This window comes from Chiloscyllium punctatum, chromosome 2, assembly GCF_047496795.1.
Source record: "Chiloscyllium punctatum isolate Juve2018m chromosome 2, sChiPun1.3, whole genome shotgun sequence".
NCBI classification, from domain to species: Eukaryota; Metazoa; Chordata; class Chondrichthyes; order Orectolobiformes; family Hemiscylliidae; genus Chiloscyllium; species Chiloscyllium punctatum.
This window is the reverse complement of record NC_092740.1, coordinates 5,522,946-5,542,166: the sequence shown is the minus strand read 5'-3', so window position 1 is coordinate 5,542,166 and position 19,221 is coordinate 5,522,946. Positions and strand designations below refer to the sequence as shown.

The window sequence follows — 19,221 nt, the reverse complement described above, 5'->3', positions numbered from 1 at the left end:
ATCACTCCCCCCCCCCCCCCCCGGCCCCTGATTGATGATTATTTGCCCCTTACCTGTTGGTGGTTGTTGCGGGGGGGTCTCTCTCTCTCTCTGGTGTTTACACCATCCCCCCCCCCCGGCCCGTGTCCCCCCCCCTCTCCCTCTCCCTCTCTCTCTCTGCCGCCGGTGGCTCCGCCCCGCTCCCCCTCACTCAGCTGGAGGCTGTCTCCTGCACTAGGCCCCGTTGCTATGGTGCCGGTGGGCGGGGCTACCCGGCGCAGTCTCAGTGTGTGCCTGTTGTGCGCATGCGCCGTGACTCGCCCGCCGTTACCAGGGCGACTGGTCCACGCCGTCATTGTCTCCGCCCCTTTACCCTCTCTCCCCTCCCCCTCCCCCCTCCCTCTCTGGGCCTGGTTTTGGTGTTGACCGCCAGAGGGCGTTGGTTCACTCCTTCAGGCAGCGTCCCCATTGAGGAGGGTGGTCAGTGGCCGGAGGGTGGTCAGTGGTTGAGGAGGCGGTCAGTGGCCGGAGGGTGGTCAGTGGTTGAGGAGGCGGTCAGTGGCCGGAGGGCGGTCAGTGGCCGGAGGGTGGTCAGTGGTTGAGGAGGCGGTCAGTGGCTGGATAGTGGTCAGTGACTGGAGGGCGATCAGTGGCTGGTGGGTGGTCAGTGGCTGGAGAGCGGTCAGTGGCTGGTGGGTGGTCAGTGGCTGGTGGGCGGTCAGTGGCTGGTGGGTGGTCAGTGGCTGGTGGGCGGTCAGTAGATGGAGGGCACTCAATGGCTGGAGAGCGGTCAGTAGATGGAGCGCAGTCCGTGGCTGGAGGGTGGTCAGTAACTGGAGGGCGGTCAGTGGCTGGTGGTCGATCAATGGCTGGAGGGCGGTCAGTTTCTGGAGGGCGGTCAGTGGTTGGAGGGTGGTCAGTGATTGGGGGGCGGTCAGTGGCTGGAGGGTGGTCAGTAGCTGGAGGGCGGTCAGTGGCTGGAGGGCGATCAGTGGCCGGAGGGTGGTCAGTGGCTGGAGGGCGGTCAGTGGCTGGAGTGCGGTCAGTGGCTGGAGGGCGGTCAGTGACTGGAGGGCGATCAGTGGCTGGAGGGCGGTCAGTAGCTGGAGGGCGGTCAGTGGTTGGAGGGCGGTCAGTGGCTGGAGGGCAGTCAGTGGCTGGCGGGCGGTCAGTAGCTGGAGGGCGGTCAGTGGTTGGAGGGTGATCAGTGGCTGGAGGGCGGTCAGTGGCTGGAGGGCAGTCAGTGGCTGGAGGACGGTCAGTGACTGGCGGGTGATCAGTGGCCGGAGGGCAGTCAGTGGCTGGAGGGTGGTCAGTGGTTGGAGGGTGGTCAGTGGCTGGAGGGCGGTCAGTGGTTGGAGGGTGGTCAGTGGTTAGGGGCCGGTCAGTGGTTGGAGGGTGGTCAGTGGTTGGGGGGCGGTCAGTGGCTGGAGGGTGGTCAGTGGCTGGTTGGCAGTCAGTGGCTGGAGGGGAGTCAGTGGCTGGAGGGTGGTCAGTGGTTGGAGGGTGGTCAGTGGCTGGAGGGCGGTCAGTGGTTGGAGGGTGGTCAGTGGTTAGGGGCCGGTCAGTGGTTGGAGGGTGGTCAGTGGTTGGGGGGCGGTCAGTGGCTGGAGGGCGGTCAGTGGTTGGAGGGTGGTCAGTGGTTAGGGGCCGGTCTGTGGTTGGAGGGCGGTCAGTGGCTAGGGGGTGGTCAGTGGCTGGGGGGCAGTCAGTGGTTGGAGGGCGGTCAGTGGCTGGAGGGCAGTCAGGAGCTGGAGTGCGGTCAGTGGCTGGAGGGCGGTCAGTGGCTGGAGGGCGGTCAGTGGCTGGAGGGCGGTCAGTGGCTGGAGTGTGTCCACACCCAGGTCGTGCTGTTCCACCTTCAGACCTTGCAGCGATACCTTTACATTGAGCCTCCTCGTCCAAGATGGTGTCTAACCTGAACCATGGCTCGGCGTTCCCGTCCCTCAAGACGCTGCCTGTCTTTTACCGGGACCTGATCACTGTCTGGAACATGGTCGAATCGCGTCGCGCCTACCCTCCGGCTGGAGTAGCGGCTGTCGTCAGGGATCCGCACCTCCGTACTCGCGGGTTCGAGTGGCTGTCGGAGGGGAGGGCCGTGGCAGCGAGGGCGACCAGGGTCGGGGACGTGCTGGGTGCCGGGGGCCTGGGCTGGACGCTGCCGCAGGACATAGCGAGCAGGGCAGCGGTAGACGTCCGGTACGTGGCCGCCGCCATTCGATGCCTTAAAACGGCGATGCTCGGACCCGACGTAGTGCACCAGTTGGAGGACGCTCAGGTGTGCGGTGGGATCCCGTCCGCGCTCACCCCGGCCCGGACGGAATTTCACATTGGCCCCAAGGTCCCGTACTTCCCGCGGGAGCCTGTGCCCCACAACCTGAGACACCTCCGGAATTTTAATTTTGTCCCTTTCAGGGGGTAAAAAGGAGGGCCCTGTATCGACTGCTGCTGCACACCGTCCACCTCTTCTCCCTCATCCACCGTCCGGACACGCCTTGGCGTGCCCATTTGCCACCGGGCGGCGGAGATCCCCAGTGGAGGGCTCTCTACGCGGGAGTCCTCCCCCTTTCTCTCGGGGATCTGGGGTGGAGGGTGCTGCACGCAGCGGTCCCCTGCAACCGCAGATTGCGGTGGTTCACGGACTCCCAGCCCAACTGCTTGTTCTGTGGCGCTGTGGAGTCCGTGGATCACGTATATACAGAAGAACCTCGATTATCTGAATACCAATTATTCAAAAATAGGACTATCTGAAGGAGATCTCACGGTCCCGATAGAAACATTACATCAAAGATATGTTTCCAACAGTGAGGTGTCTTTTGTTTACAGTGATTAAACAGGCAGCACCATCTCCAAATGACTGACCTCCCGCCCCTCTCTCTCCCCACACTCTCCCTGGAGTTCTACAGAGGGGTGTACCCTATACCCCCCCCCTTCCCCAGATAGTTGCCCTGTACAGGGCAAAGGTGGAACCTGTCAAAAATTTGCGGTCAAAAGTTGTGTGTCCCCGTGTCTGTGTGTCGCTGTGTCTATGTGTCGCTGTGTGTGTGTGTCGGTGTCCATGTGTCAGTGTGTGTCCCTGTGTGCTGCTGTGCGCCTGTGTCTGTGTGTGCGTGCGTGCGCGCGTGTGTATGTGTGTGTGTATATGTGCGTGTGCATGTGCGTGTGTGTGTGTGTACGTGTGTATGTGTGTGTGTTTGTGTGTGCGTGTCTGTGTGCGTGTTTGTGTGTGTGCGTGTATATGTGTACACGCGTGTGTGTGTATGTGTATGTATGTGTGTGTATGTGCATGCGTGTGTATGTGTGCGTGCATGTGTGTGTGTGTACTATTTGGAGACTCACTCCACAAAGCAGCTGCTACAGTCTTTCTGTTGGTGTCCAGTCCAGCTGCCCCAGAGAGAGGGTGGGTGTGTATGGGGTTGGGTGGCAGGCGGTGTTGAGGTCAGGGGGCAGCATTGGGTGCGGGGCCTCTCGCGCTGTGTGCTGCTGCAGTCTCCTGAACAGGGAGTAGACTTCAGTAACTCTGAGCCCCAGAGGAAAGACATTTAATCGATTAACCAAATAATTGTTATCCGAAAGAAATAGTGCCCGCCCAACATGTTTGGATAATCGAGGTTCCCCTGTGTGGGGTGTGGGCGTTTGCATTCCCCTTTTGATTTTCTCAAGAACCTCCTCCTTCTCTATTTCTGGTTACACTTCAGTCCCACTGAAGCTCCTGATCTTCGGGCACCCGGTACGGAGGAGGGAGGGCAGGTCCGAAGACCTCCTCGTGGGTCTGCTCCTGGGCCTGGCCAAACTGGCCATCAACAGGTCCAGGCAGCGGGCCGTGAGGGCCGACTGCCTGCCCCTCTTCCGCGGTTACGTTAGAGCCCGGGTGTCCTTGGAGAAGGAGCACGCGGTGTCCACCAACACCCTGGAGTTGTTCAGGGAGAGGTGGGCGCCGCAGGGAGTGCATTATTTCCCCCTCCAACTCTATTTTGATTTAGTCCCTACCCTCCCCTTTGTGAAGGGCACTGCTTGTCACTGGCCACTCGACTGTTTCCTTTCTTCCTGGTGGAATTGAGTAAAGGTTGGTGCACTTGTCTTTCACTATATAAAAAAAAAATTCATGGTGTCAATTTGAAGATCATGAGCTCATTGGGGTTTCGAAGGATGAGAGGTGACCTTACTGAAACGTACAGGATTCTCAGGGGATGTGACAGGGGGAGATGTGGGAAGGTGGTTCCCCCTTGTGAGGGAGAGACTAGGACCAGAGGGAATCATCTCAGAATAAGGGCTCACCCATTGAAGACAGGGATGAGGAGGAATGTCTTCCCTCGGAGGGGAGTGAATCTGTGGGAGTCTTTCCCCCTGAGGGCTGTCGGGGCTGGGTCATTCAAGGCTGAGACAGAGAGAGTTTTAATCAGGAAGGGGATCGAGGGTGATGGGGGAAAGGCAGGAAAGTGGGGTTGAGGATGATCAGATCGGCACCATTGAATGGCAGAGCAGACTCGATGGGCCGAATGGCCTACTCCTGCCCCAACACCTTATGATAGAAAAATAGCAGTAGGCCATTTGGCCCTTCGAAGCTGCCATCCAACTTAGTTCCCTGTTCCTCCTTTCTCCCCAAACCCTTTGACCCCTTTCTCTCGAAGAACTGTGTCAAACTCCTTGAAAACACGGAATGTTTTGGTCTCAGCCACTTTCAGTGACAGAGAATCCCAAAGGTTTCCTCACTGTCTGGGTGAAGACATTTCCCCCCAGCTCAGTCCCACATGGCTAACCCTGTATCGTTAACCTGCTGTTCCTTGGCTCTGGGCTCCCTGCTCATTCGAACATCCTTCCTGTGTTTACCCTGTCTCTCTGTGACTCCACTTGCAAGGAGCTATGTACGTGAACCCAAGGTCTCTGTGTTCGGCAACACTCCCCAGGGCCCTACCATTAACTTGAAGCCCTGCCTTACCAAAGGGCAACACTCTGCATTAAACTGCATCTACCATTCCTCAGCCCAGTGACCCAGCTGATGCAAATTCTCATAGCACTCTTAGATCATCTACACTGTCACCCTCAAACCTGCTAACCACACTCTCTCTATTCTCATCCAAGTCATTCAGAGAAATGACAAACAGTAGGCTCAGCACTGCCCCCCTGTGGAACCTGCTGGTCAATGGTCCTCCGGTCTGAAAAACCACCTGAAGGAGCACCGCTCCGAAAGCTAGTGCTTCCAAATAAACCTGTTGGACGATAACCTGGTGTCCACCCCAGTCCAACAGCGGCATCTCCCAATCAGTCTGAAAAAAATAACCCTCTTATCACCAGCCTCTGTCTCCAAGTGTCAAGCCCAATTAGCCAGCTCTCCCTGGATCATAGTCCGAACTGATCCAAGTCTCTCTTCACACCTCAGTCCTGCCACCCCAAGGAATCCGCCTGGTAAACCGATAGTGCCCTCCCTTCATTACCAGAACATCCTTCCTCCTAGAAGGAGACCCAAACTGTAGACAATATCTCAGGGGTGGTCTCACCTGTACATAATCCCTGCTCCAGTACTCAATTCCACTTGCAATGAAGGCCAATGTACCATTTGTAACCATCACCAGTTGCTGTACAGGTGGTCAGCCATTTTAGTGGAAACATTGGGAAGGTGACCCAAGTGGGGAGATACTTTGGGGTACTATAGTGCAGAGGGATCTAGGTGTACTCTTCATGAGTCACAGAAAACTAGCATGCAGGTGCAGTAGATAATAAAGTGAATGGAATTGTTGGCTTTTATAGCTAAAGGAATAGAATATAAAGGTAAGGAAGTATTGTTGCAACTATATAAGGTATCGGTTAGACCGCACCTGGAGTATTGTGCACAGTTTTGGTCACCTTTGGTGCAGTGGCATTGGAGACAGTTCAGAGGAGATTCACTAGATTGAGCTCAGAGATGAGGGGTGTGTCGTATGAAGAGAGACTGAACAGTTTAGGCCTATACTCACTGGAATTTAGAAGAATGAGGGGAGATCAAATTGAGGTATTCAAGATGATAGAAGGTGTGGATAAAATAGATGTGGAGCAGATGCTTCCTTTTATGGAGAATTCTTGGAGGAGAGGTCATAGACTTAGGATAAGGGGTAGCAAATTTAAAACAGAGTTGAGGAGAAACTACTTCTCCCAAAGGGTTGGGAATCTGTGGGATTCCCTACCCCAAAGTGCAGTGGATGCTGGGAGTACATTTAAGGAGGAGTTAGATTTTTTTAAATTGGTAATGGGTTGAAGGAATATGGAGAGAAGGCAGGAAAATGGAGATGAGGCTCATATCAGCCATGATCAAATGGCGGAACAGACTCGATGGGCCAAATGGGTTCTGGATTAGAGATGCTGGAAAAGCACAGCAGTTCAGGCAGCATCCAAGCATCTGCAGTCATTGTTTTTACCTCAATGGGCTGAATGGCCTAATTCTGGTCCAATATCTTATGAACTTAGACCTTCCAGAGTGCTGTTCAATGTGCCTCTCAACCAATCCCTTCAGCACATTACTCTTTGAGAAAACATGCTGTATACAAATTGGCTCATGAACTAATCACACTACACAGGTGACAACATGACAGCAGAGTGGCTCGGGGGTTAACACTGCTGCCTCACAGCACCCAGGGTTCAATTCCATTCAGGGGACTGTGTAGAGTTTGAACATTCGTGTCTGCATAGGTTTCCTCCCACAGGTCAAAGATGTGTCTGTCAGGTGGATTAGCCATGGGAAAGAGTGTTACTGGGACATGGTAGGTTTTTGGAGGGTCGGGGTGGACTCGATGGGCCAAACGGCCTATTTCCCCACTGTAGGGATTCTACCTTTTCAAAAACATTACAACCATAGAACGGTCCCAGACAGAGCAAGGCCATTCAGCCCGTCAAATGTGTGCCCTGAAGGAAGATTTCACCCTCTACCACTTCCCAACCATCTCTCTCGTCCTCCAAGTACTTCAATTCCAGATCACACCCACCTGAATGCCGAGTGAAGCCCACTCCCCGAAACCCTCGAGTGAATCTTGCCTCCCTCGCCCTCAGACAGTACATTCCAGACCCTCACCCCTCGAGTGAACCTCCTCCCCTACACCCTCAGACAGTACATTCCAGACCCTCACCGCCCCCCCCCCTCCCCGAGTGAACCTTGCCTCCCTCGCCCTCAGTTTGGACCCTGTAGCTGCAGCTGTAAGATGAAGGGGGATTGCTGGAAATGAAACAGCAGTTACAGCCTGGTTGGTTGTAAAATCAATCATGAGTTTATTTTCTTACAAAATGAATTGCTTTGTTAATTTTAATCCTTTAAGACTGCCACTAAGTGGCAAAAGGTGAACCATAATATTCAGTAATAGGTACTAGTGTGCATAATAGATACAGCCTAAAAAATCAATCTACAAAATCAGATGTGTGCAAATTTCTGATACGGTTCACACTCAATTCCCGATTCACAGAAGCTGCTGCACTTTGAACCACAGCTTTTCCCTCGTTCGCCCATTCAGTCCACATCACAGCATTCATATCCAGTCAGTGATCAACCAGCTGGAGGGGGAGGGAGAGGGAGAGAGCTCCTCCTGGCACTCGGAGTTGGCAAAACCCCATTACCCTGAGAGGAACCCGGGACTGCCCACGGCCGCTTGCCAGCCCCTTCCGGAAGTCTCCGTCCACCTTGACCTGAAGGGCTGCTGCCCACAGAGGCAGCACTGAGCAGCAGGTTCACCAACCCCAGGGCTGTTCAGAACCGAGCTGGACTCCATCCTTACCATCATGGAACGTCCAGCCCAGTAAACCTCACTCTACCCTCTTATACTGAGCTTCATCTACACTGTCCCTGTCAAACACTCCCTGGGCAGATTCAGAGCAAAGCTACCCTCCCTGTTCCTTCGGTCTGCCTTCACTGCTTTACCTCCAGTGGGAAGGTGTGTGCCCTGCGTAGACTGTGCCTCACTGTGTATGGGATGGTTCGTACCCCTCAGCCGATAATCCAACTGAAGCTGAACCCCAATCCTTTTGCGTTCACCTGAAACCGACGTCCGAAATCTGACTGAACATTCCATGGTAACAGGTGGGCCCCGCACACAACCTGAACAGCTGAAGGGACAGGCACCTCCAGGACAGTTCGGGAATCTCAGGAAACATCCACAGCAAAGCCCTGATCACGAGGGCTGCCACACACGGATTCTGCAGAGCAGCTGGTTAAACCGGAGGGGGGGGAATTGTAATTACTATTTAACCACATCCTGGAAAAGAGCGCTTCCCCCCCCCCTGGGCAGCAGCTCTCCCTACAGGCACTCAGCCAGAACCCAGGATACCCAATCCCACAACGTTCCTGCCAGGAAACCACCTTCAAACCCGAAACACCAAAGAGCTTAAGCTAACGTTCCCCAAACACAGCAGTTTGAAACCGTGCAACAATCCACAGGTAACTGCCCAAGGAGGGATCGTTCCTGTTTGAGATTAAACCGAGAGCAGACAGAGCAACACCAGTGAATGGTGCAGAGTGGCCCACTGCTCTGCACTTGCTGTGAACTGGGCTGGGTCCCTTCACACTGCACCAACCCACCACCTCACTGGGAAACGTGCCAAGCTGCTCTGCTTACGACTCACAGAGGGTGAGACAGGGCGAGGGAGGAGAGGGGGAAAGAGGGTGAGGGCAAACACTGGGACCCACTGTGACTCCTCATCTTTCTGTTGTAAGAGATGCAGCAAAGCAATGGATTCACATCAGCGTACAGACAGGTACAGCAAACGAAAGACAGAGCTCACGAGTTACAGAGAGAGAGAGAGAAGGAAACACGTTAGTAACTCTCAGCCTGATTGCCGACTCACACTGTGATTAGTAGCGTGCCGCTGAAGGTGAGCTAGAGGTTTGCAGGATGATGTTTTGAAGCATTAATCTGTTTCTCCATGTTGCTTTGTGCATTGCTGGTCAGAGTCGATCAGACTGTAATGCAGAGGCAGAGGTGGAGGCAGAGGCAGAGGCGACCATTACCGAGCCAGGAGCTTGATCAGGTTTGCGCACATCTCGAAGAATTCAATAATGTGGCTGCCAGGTCTCGGGCCCAGCTCCGAGGGGACGCCAGACTCCACGGAGCTCCCAGACCACGACAAGGTACCGTCAGCCAGCTTCCCGGGGCAGTCAGTGTCCGACTCTGTCCTGGAGCCACTCCGGTGGTAGCTGCTGATGGATCCGGAACGCCGAGGGGTAGTGGAGCCGGACTTGGGCTCATTCACCTCATCGGCTGGATGGAGAATGGAGGTGGTTAGCACAGAATGGAGCAGGATCCGCACAGGACACCCAAAACCCCCCCTGCACCATGAAAACGGCTCTCTTTCCCCCCCCCGAAAACGTTGTCACCCCCCCCCCCCCATTCCCTACCCTGCACCCCCCGTAAATGTCACCCACCCGCATCCTGAACGCCCCCCCCCAAAACACCACCCCCCCCGCACCCCCTCCCCCAAAAACACACACCCCCGCACCCCGTCCCCCAAAAACAACCCCACCGCACCCCGTCCCCCAAAAACACACTCCCCCCGCACCCCGTCCCCCAAAAACAACCCCCCGCACCCCGTCCCCTCAGCAATACCTCTCCCACAATCACTGCCCCCCCGTACCCTCCCTCACAGTGCACTAGATCAGTCCTCTCTGACTTTCAGATTGCCACAAGCCCCCTCCCCATCACACCCTGGAACAGGATCCCACCCCCCCCCCCTCCCCCGCAGTGCTCCTCACCCTGAACACCCCCCTCCTCACAAAAGGGAATTGGACCCTCTCACTCTACTATATCCCACCCTTTGCCCCGCTCCGCACCACAGACATCTAAACCCACACTCGCCCCCACCCCCACCTTGACCCCCCCTCACTCCCCTCACCTTCGATGCTGCGGAAGTCCACGAGGTAGGTGCGGCTGTCCACCTGGTACAGCTGGACACTCATCTTGGAGAAGGTCCCCGAGCTGGGGTTGAGTCTGCGCACCCGCAGGTAATAGGGGTTCACCACCTGGGGCAAGGGTCAGGGGGCACCGAGGTCACACAGAGAGAGAGAGAGAGAGCGCAACAGGGACAGGGACGGGATGGTCGGGTGGAGGAGAGGGACAGAGGGGGGGGGGGGGGAGGGACAAGGGGGACGGGGGGTGTGGAGAAGAGGGGGGGGAGGGGGAAGAGAGAGACGGGGGAAGGAAGACATGAAAGGAGAAACAACAAAAAGCAGATCAGTCTGAGGCACTTCACCTTCACCCCACCCTCGCTCGCTCTCTCTCCTTTCTCCCTCCACCCCCCCGCCCCGCTCTCTCCCCCCACCCCACTCTCTCTCTCCTTTCTCCCCACCCTCTCTCTCCTCTGCCCCCCACCCCCCCACCCCCCAAACCCGGTATTCCCTGCTTCCTCACCTTCCACTCGTAGCCCAGTTGTTTCATGGCCCGACACACCTCCGCCATGATGTCGTTGGGCCGGCTCTGGCTGCGGATTCCCAGGTGCCACTTGGCTCGCCGCACCCCGGGGTGTTTGGATTTCTGGGGGTTCAGCTCGTCCAGAGTGTGCCTGGACCTGGGCACAGGCTCTGCCACCAGGAAGGGTACCCGCTCCGGGTGAACCCTGGCCACAAAGTGCTGGTCGTCCAGGAAGGAGGCACTGTCAGGGGGGCTGGACGCCAGGTAGAAATCTTTGGCCTCATTCATGATGCGGCGGTTATCGATGATCAGGTGGTAGGCCACAGCCAGGGGGTCCTGGTGGTTACGGCTGTACAGACAGTTCAGAACCTCCTCCTCGCTGCACTCAAACTTCTCACACACCTCCTTCAGAGCTTCATCATCGATCATATTGCTGCTGTAGGCTGGGTCCTCCGGGAACAGGTACTTGGGTAAATCCTGCTTAAACCACTCGTGTTCCCTAAAAGGACAGACAGCATTCCCTCAAAAGCACTGTCCCAGCACAGAGACCTCACCAACCCTCAGGACAGACCAGCATCTGTGGGCAGCGCTGATATCACAGGCCAGTCACCTTCCAGCAGATCAGAGATTTCAAACTCAACCCCTCCCCCCACTCCAACAGACCCCCCACTGAAAATTCTTCTCGGCGGAGTATTTCCCGTATTTTCCAACCCTGGGATAACCCCGACAAGGCCCACGAGGAGTCGCTAACTAATCTCCCCGGGAGACTCATTGCGCTAACAGGCAGATGGAACTCATCAGGGAGAAACTGCAGATGCTGGAGATTAGAGTTCGAGAGTGTGGGCAGCATCCGAGGAACAGGAGAATCGACATTTCAGGCATAAACCCATCTTCCTCTCACACCTGATGAAGGGCTTATGCCCGAAACGTCGGCTCTCCTGCTCCTCGGATGCTGCCTGACCTGCTGTGCTTTTCCAGCAATACTCTCTCAACTGAGTTGGAACTCATTGTGGACGGCACGGTGCACAGTGGTTAGCACTGCTGCCTCACAGCGCCAGAGACCCAGGTTCAATTCCCGCCTCAGGCGACTGACTGTGTGGAGCTTGCACATTCTCCCCGTGTCTGCGTGGGATTCCTCCCACAGTCCAAAGATGTGCAGGTCAGGTGAATTGGCCACGCTAAATTGCCCGTAGTGTTAGGTGAAGGGGTAAATGTCGGGGAATGGGTCTGGGTGGGTTGTGCTTTGGCGGGTCAGTGTGGACTTGCTGGGCCGAAGGGCCTGTTTCCACACTGTAGGGAATCTAATCTAATCATCACCTGAGCCCATTTGAAAGCAGAACCAGGGCCCTCGTGTGACACAGAGGTAGTGTCCCTACTCCTGAACCAGGAGACCACGGTGCAAGTCCCACCAGCTCCATCTGGGAACAAGGCAGTTTGAAAATATCTCTATACGGTGGTTGTGCTGCCGTACCAGGGCTGGGATGAGCCTATGTATACCGGCAGTGACGGCTTTATTTTGGTGCTGAACAATAAACCATGCTCTTCTCCAGTTGGGGCTCCTTCCGTTCCTACAGAGACCCTCCTCACCGAGAGGGTGGGATTTCAGCGTCAGGAATGGGAAGGAGGGGGGGGAGGGGGGTCAGGACTGTCACCTCTCTCCACACAGATAACCTGGTGTGAGCAGCCCAGTGTCGGAGATGAAGGCGGCTGGTGGAAGTGTAACCTCGTGGACGTTCAGTAGGTCTTCGGTAAGGTCACAGGCCCGCGTCTCGGCCCAGCCACGGGGCAGAATCGGGATCATGGGGGCATTCCCAGGACAGCAACCTGTAAGCCAGGGACCACAACTATCTCAGGTCAGTGACCTTTCAGCAGAACGGCTTAGTTTACTGACGGGATGGGCCAAGCGGCCTCCATCTTCTGGAAGCTGTTTAAGGAGGTGGTCCCGTCACTAACCGGATATCCTTGATGGTGGTTCGCTTCATGGGGTCAACCTGCAGCATGTGTTTGAGGAGGCTGATGACGGACGGGTTGAGGTACTGCGGGGTGTAGAAGATCCCATCACAGATCTTCTTGAACAGCATAGGGACGTGATCGTCATCGAACGGGAGGGTACCACACAGCAGGGCGTAGAGGATGACCCCACAGCTCCAGATATCCACCTCGGGCCCAGCGTACAGTCTGGGGAGAGACAAGAGTCCAGGTTAGAGTGGTGCTGTAAGAGCACAGCAGTTCAGGCAGCATCCGAGGAGCAGGAAAATCCACGTTTCGGGCAAAAGCCCTTCATCAGGAATAAAGGCAGTGAGCCTGAAGCATGGAGAGATAAGCTAGAGGAGGGTGGGGGTGGGGAGAGAGTAGCATAGAGTACAATGGGTGAGTGGGGGAGGGGATGAAGGTGATAGGTCAAGGAGGAGAGGGTGGAGTGAATAGGTGGAAAAGGAGATAGGCAGGTAGGACAAGTCCGGGCAAGTCAAAGGGACAGTTACTGAGCTGAAAGTTTAGACCTAGGGTGAGGTGGGGGAAGGGGAAATGAGGAAACTGTTGAAGTCCACATTGATGCCCTGGGGTTGAAGTGTTCCGAGGCGGAAGATGAGGCGTTCTTCCTCCAGGCGTCTGGTGGTGAGGGAGCGGCGGTGAAGGAGGCCCAGGACCTCCATGTCCTCGGCAGAGTGGGAGGGGGAGTTGAAATGTTGGGCCACGGGGCGGTTTGGTTGATTGGTGCGGGTGTCTCGGAGATGTTCCCTAAAGAGCTCTGCTAGGAGGCGCCCAGTCTCCCCAATGTAGAGGAGACCGCATCGGGAGCAACGGATACAATAAATGATATTGGTGGATGTGCAGGTGAAACTTTGATGGATGTGGAAGGCTCCTTTAGGGTTTTGGATAGAGGTGAGGGAGGAGGTGTGGGCACAGGTTTTACAGTTCCTGCGGTGGCAGGGGAAAGTGCCAGGATGGGAGGGTGGGTCATAGGGGGGTGTGGACCTGACCAGGTAGTCACGGAGGGAACGGTCTTTGCAGAAGGCGGAAAGGGGTGGGGAGGGAAATATATTCCTGGTGGTGGGGTCTGTTTGGAGACGGCGGAAATGTCGGCGGATGATTTGGTTGATGCGAAGGTTTGTAGGGTGGAAGGTGAGCACCAGGGGTGTTCTGTCCTTGTTACGGTTGGAGGGGTGGGGTCTGAGGGCGGAGGTGCGGGATGTGGACGAGATGTCTGCAGTCATTATTTTTACCTGGGGAGAGACAGCACACACAACACCGCTCCGTCACTCAACACTGCCCCAAACCACCCACCCCACTGCCGAGTGCTCCCAGGCTACACACACACAGGCCCTCACCTTCACAGACACAGGCTGCCGGCATTCCCCGGATCAGTGCTTCCAGGAACCACAACAGGGGAAACCTTCCATCAGCTATTCCAGCCCACTCTCCTATATCCTGTCAGCAGAGGATCATCAATCTGAACCCAGCCCACACTCAAACTCTCACTCCATAGCCCCGAGAAACCTCCCTCTCTGCCCTGAACACCCACACACTCCGATGGCAATGGGAAACAATTCCAACCTGCTGCGATTTCACAAGGTCAAAACAGCTTGGGCATTTGTTCCAGGTGACGCTTCACTTTCAGACAGAGTCAGGCCCTCACCCGCACAGACACAGGCTGCACCCGCGCGGGGGCCCACACACCCCCAGACCCCACACACCCCCAGACCCCCCACACCCCCAGACCCACGCGGGGGCCCCCACACCCCCAGACCCACGCGGGGGCCCCCACACCCCCAGACCCACGCGGGGGCCCCCACACCCCCAGACCCACGCGGGGGCCCCCACACCCCCAGACCCACGCGGGGGCCCCCACACCCCCAGACCCACGCGGGGGCCCCCACACCCCCAGACCCACGCGGGGGCCCCCACACCCCCAGACCCACGCGGGGGCCCCCACACCCCCAGACCCACACGGGCCCACTACTTGCTCACACGCACTGTTTGCTGAGAATCGCCCCAGGGAATGTCTCTCTGTATGATGGATGCTGAACACTGGTTCACTTGGGGCTGGCGGGGAGGCTCTCTGAGATCCTGTCAGGGCTAGGTGTGGTTTTGAGGGAGAGTATGTACACCTTTTGCACAGGATATGCTGACAGTACCTTCCTGAAATGACCTCGGGAGCAGCGTAGTTAGGGGAGCCACAGCTTGTGCGCAGGAACTCTCCGTCTGACATCATGTTCGAGAGGCCTGGTCAGAGAGGGGAACACGGGAAACGGGTTAGCACAGGGTCACACCGTCACAGCACAGGGAAGAGAACACATTTCAGCATCGGGCAGGGTCTGCATTAGGGGAGCAGTGTCCAGGCCATCCCCACTGTAAAACATCTGTTTCTTACTGACTCCTTCACTGTTAGACAGCGGCTCAACTCAGTCTCTTCCTGAGTCAGAGAGGCAGTCTGCAAAACGGCACTGTGTGGTGTAAACAGGTATTAGTGAGGAGCACAGCAAGATCCCACAAACAGCGATCTGGATAATGACCAGGTGAAAAGCCGATGGGGATTCAGGGGATACTGCTGAACAGGTCACCCTTCTGCAAAGTATGGCCAGGAGGTGTGTTTCGGTGACCTGGTCAGAAAACCAGTACCTCAGACAGCGCACCCCCCTCCTCAATTTTCCAGCTGCTCCCAGGCTGAGGCTTCTGGGGTGAGGGGTGAAAGCGACACCTCGGGCCTCAGACTGTCTGGATTACCGACTGTTCACCCAGAGCCAGGACGCAGTGCTTTGCCCTTCCGAGGGGTGGGGGGTGGGGGGCTGGCGCTGTCAGGGGTGGAGACAGGCCAGAAACGCAAGGGTTCGGTCAAGCAGGAGCTCCTTACCAAAGTCGGCGATTTTGGCATTCATCTGGGCATCGAGCAGCACGTTCTCTGGCTTCAGGTCCCGGTGCACCACCATGTGCCGGTGACAGTAATCCACTGCCGAGATGATCTGCTGGAAGAGACGCCTGCTCTCCTTCTCATCCAACTGCACAGACATCACAGCCCACTGGTAAGATCAGAGTGAACAGGCACCCCCCCCAACCCCACCCCACACTGCCCCTCCCTCAGCTCCCAACGCTGCCCCTCAAAGGGTAAGCCCAGCGTGAGGCACCACCCTGGAAATTCGGCCATGGAAGGTATCACTTCACTGAAGCAGACACGCACCTTCCAACTGCAGAGTGCCTGGGAGCTCACAATAAAACTGAAAGGAACTACAGATGCAGGGCATCGGAAACCACAAAGCTCAGGAGATCTGGCAGCACCCGAGGAGAGGAATCCGATTTAAGGTTCCAGTGCGAGTGACCCTTCTTTCGGGGGTCAGTTGGTATCCAGTGGGAGGTTAACCCCCAGGCACCACAGTCTTTGCGTACCCTCCCCAGAGCATTGGCTGATGCCCTTACCTTGCCATTCTTACAGATGTAGTCAAACAGCTCCCCACCCGACACGTACTCCATCACCATGAAAATATCTGTGGGTGTACTGATCACCTGGTACCTAAGGGAGGGGAAAGGTCAACAGGTGAGAGAGCTCATTCTAAACCTCACACAGACAGTGACATCTCGGATACACGTGAGATCCTGAAAGGGCTTTACAGAGCAGAACCTGAGAGTGTCTTTCTAGAACACAGGGTCAAGGGTCAGCCATTTTGGACTGAGATGAGGAGAAATGTCTTTCAGAGGCTGGTGCATCTTTAGAGAATGGCCTGCCCCCACAGACTCCACGTTTGATTATGTTTACGGCTGGGACAGACCGTCTTTAATGGCTGCGTTTGAGTGCTGGAGCAGTCTGGACGGACAGAATGGTCTTACTGCTGGTGTGTTTTAATAGGCTGCATCTCCAGTTGCTGGGATGTATCAGGGTGGGACATCACCTCTCCAGCCAGTAACCCTCAATCCCTTTCCTGATTAAAACTCTCTTCTCTTGCAGCCTTGACTATTCTGAATGACCCCAGCCTTAATAACGCTGTGGTGGGGAGCTCCACAGATACGCTCCCCTCTGAGGGAACAAACTGGTCGTGTTTTAAATGGGTGAGCCCTTATTCAGAGATGATACCCTCTAGTGCCAAGACTCTCCCTCAAGGGGAAGCGACCTTCCCACATCCACTCTCAAGTCCCCTCACAATCCTGTACGTTTCAATAAGGCCGTACCTCGTTGTTCTCAACTCCAGTGAGCACAGGCCCAACCCCTCTGCTTAAAACACCCCCTCCATCCCCAGAATTAACAAGAGCTGTCTCTGGACTGTTTCCAATAGCAGCATATCTTTCCTCAGATAAGGAGCCGAAAACCGCTCACACTGTGGCCTGACGTCTGCCTTGTATAATTTGAGCAAAACTGTCTGATTTTTATACAGAACTTGGATGCTGGCTTTTGTACGTGCAAGGACTGTGAAATGCCTCAGTTCTGTAGCTTTCCACAGTCTTTCTCCATTTAAATAACATTCAACTCCTCCAAGCTTCCTGTCAAAGTGCATAATCTCACGTTTACCCATATTATACTCTACCTTCCAAAGTTCTGCCAATTCTCTTAACCGGTCTTTATCCCTGTGTTATCCTCACCCCATGCCTTCCCAGCTATTTTCATGTCATCCACAAACTCCATCCACGTCCCTCATCCCAGTCATTAATGATTTATTGTAAATCATTGTGGCCCCAGCACTGAGCCCTGCAGCTCTCCCCTAGTTACAGATTGCCATTCTGAAAATGCCCCCCTTATCCCAACCCTCTGTTTTCTATCAGTTAGCCAATCCTCTATCCATGTTAATGTACTGTCCCCAACACCATGGGCTCTTATTTAGTTGCCTAATGTGTGGCACCTTATCGAACGCCTTCTGAAAATCTCAAATCTATTACACCCACTGCTTCCCCTTCATCTATCCGGCTTGTTACCTCCTCAAAGAATTCTAGTAAATGTGTCAGGTGTGATTTCCTCTTTGTGAACCCACGCTGACCTTGCTTGATCAGACTCTGTATTTCTCAATGCCCTGCTCATCCATCCTTTAGAATAGGCTCTAACATTGTCCCAGTAACAGACGGTAAGCTCACTGGCCTGTAGTTACCTGTTTTTCAATCTCCTTCCCCTTTGGAAATAAAGGTCTCACACTGACAGTTTCCCAGAAGCCAAGGATTCCCGGAAGGTTATGACCAGTGGATCCACTAGCTCTGTAGTCATTTCCTTCATTATCCCAGAATTGGTCTTTCACCCCCATGAGGGTTCTGAACATATTTTCTCTGCTGATAGTTGCTGTATTTATTTCCCCTCCTCCTTTGCGTGTGAAATAATTAGTAATGTTGGGATGCTAGTCCTATCTTCCGGTGTGCAGACTAATGTAGAGTATTTATTCAGCTCCTCTGCCATTTCCTCGTTCCCCATTATTATTTCCCCAGACTCAGTCTCCAAGGGACCTGTACTCACTTTGGCTTCTCGCTTCCTTTCCTTTTCTCTTTTATTTATGCGTGGGATGAGGACATCGCTGGCTGGGCCCAGCATTTACTGCCCATCCCTAATCATCGAAAGGGCAGTTAAGGGTCACCCACATTGCTGTGGGTCTGGAGTCACATGTAGGCCAGACCAGGTAAGGGTGGCAGATTCCTTCCCTAAAGGACATTAGTGACCCAGATGGGTTTCACAACAGTTAACAATGGGTTCATGGTCATCATTCGATCGCTTAATTCCACCAATGGCCATGGCAGGATTTTAGCTTCAATCCCCAGAACATTATCCAGGTCTCTGGGTTAACATCTTCAAGGAGAAAGTGAGGACGGCAGATGCTGGAGATCAGAGCTGAAAATGTGTTGCTGGAAAAGCGCAGCAGGTCAGGCAGCATCCAAGGAACAGGAGAATCGACATTTCAGGCATAAACCCTTCTTCGGAAGAAGGATTCCTGAAGAAGGGCTCATGCCCGAAACGTTAATTCTCTTGTTCCTTGGATGCTGCCTGACCTGCTGTGCTTTTCCAGCAACACATTTTCAGCTCTGGGTTAACAGCCACCTATACACAAGGCCATCACCCCTTCCTTTTTATATATTTAAAGAAGCTCTTGCAGTACATTTTGATATTACTTCCAAGTTTACAAAATATTTTCCTACTCTTTCATTTTTGTTTGGTCACGCTCTCTGAAGGGTCTGTTTCTGTGCTGTATATCTCTATGACTCTGGCTTCCCATGAATCTTTGCGACAATTTTTTTTTTCCATTTTCAATTCGATGTTATCACTAACTTCCCTGGTTAACCATGGTTGGCTTACCTCCATCTTCGAATCCTCCTTCCTGACGGGGATATGTCTTTGCTGTGACCCATGAACTATTGTATAAAAACCTGCCATTGTTCCTCAGCTAACACCTTTTCAAAACTCCTTTCCCAGGCCCCTCTGACCAGCCCTGCCCTCATCCCTCTCAAACTGAATGCAAAATTCAAACTGGTTATAGGCCATTGCCTCCGAGGGCAACTCCCACTCGAAGATCATTTTTTAAACCTGTCCCGTCGCACATCCAAGATGCATTGACCCCTGGTTGGTTCGACAACATATCCAATGCTATGAGCAGCACGGTGGCTCAGTGGTTAGCAATGCTGCCTCATAGCGCCAGGGACTCAAGTTTGACTCCAGCCTCGGGTGACTGTCTGTGTGGAGCTTGCACATTCTCCCCGTGTCTGCGCAGGTTTCCTCCTATAGTGTAAAGAGGTGCAGGTCAGGGGAGATTGGCCATGGGAATTGGCCCAGTGTCCAGGGATGTGCAGGCGAGGTGGATTGGCCATAGGAAATGCAGGGTCACAGGGATAGGGTAGGGGGTGGATCTGGCTTTAATGGTGTGAATGGCCTGTGTCAGTACTGTAGAGATTCCCAGATGTATTGTTCTAGGAGACTGTCCTGAAA

At 54.8% G+C, this 19,221-nt stretch overlaps 1 protein-coding gene across 1 annotated transcript in view; it reads right to left on the bottom strand.

The window, feature by feature from the left end:
- Positions 1–7,191: 7,191 nt before the first annotated feature.
- Positions 7,192–19,221, bottom strand: part of LOC140494045 (5'-AMP-activated protein kinase catalytic subunit alpha-1-like) — a 13,166-nt gene continuing 1,136 nt past the window's right edge. The window contains exons 2-8 of the mRNA XM_072592964.1: positions 15,753–15,846; positions 15,193–15,337; positions 14,477–14,564; positions 12,294–12,518; positions 10,341–10,839; positions 9,826–9,952; positions 7,192–9,194 (exon numbers count right to left, since the gene is read on the bottom strand). Coding sequence (XP_072449065.1) covers positions 8,941–9,194; positions 9,826–9,952; positions 10,341–10,839; positions 12,294–12,518; positions 14,477–14,564; positions 15,193–15,337; positions 15,753–15,812 — 1,398 coding nt within the window. The 5' untranslated portion in view covers positions 15,813–15,846 and the 3' untranslated portion in view covers positions 7,192–8,940. The remainder of the gene's footprint in view (positions 9,195–9,825; positions 9,953–10,340; positions 10,840–12,293; positions 12,519–14,476; positions 14,565–15,192; positions 15,338–15,752; positions 15,847–19,221) is intronic.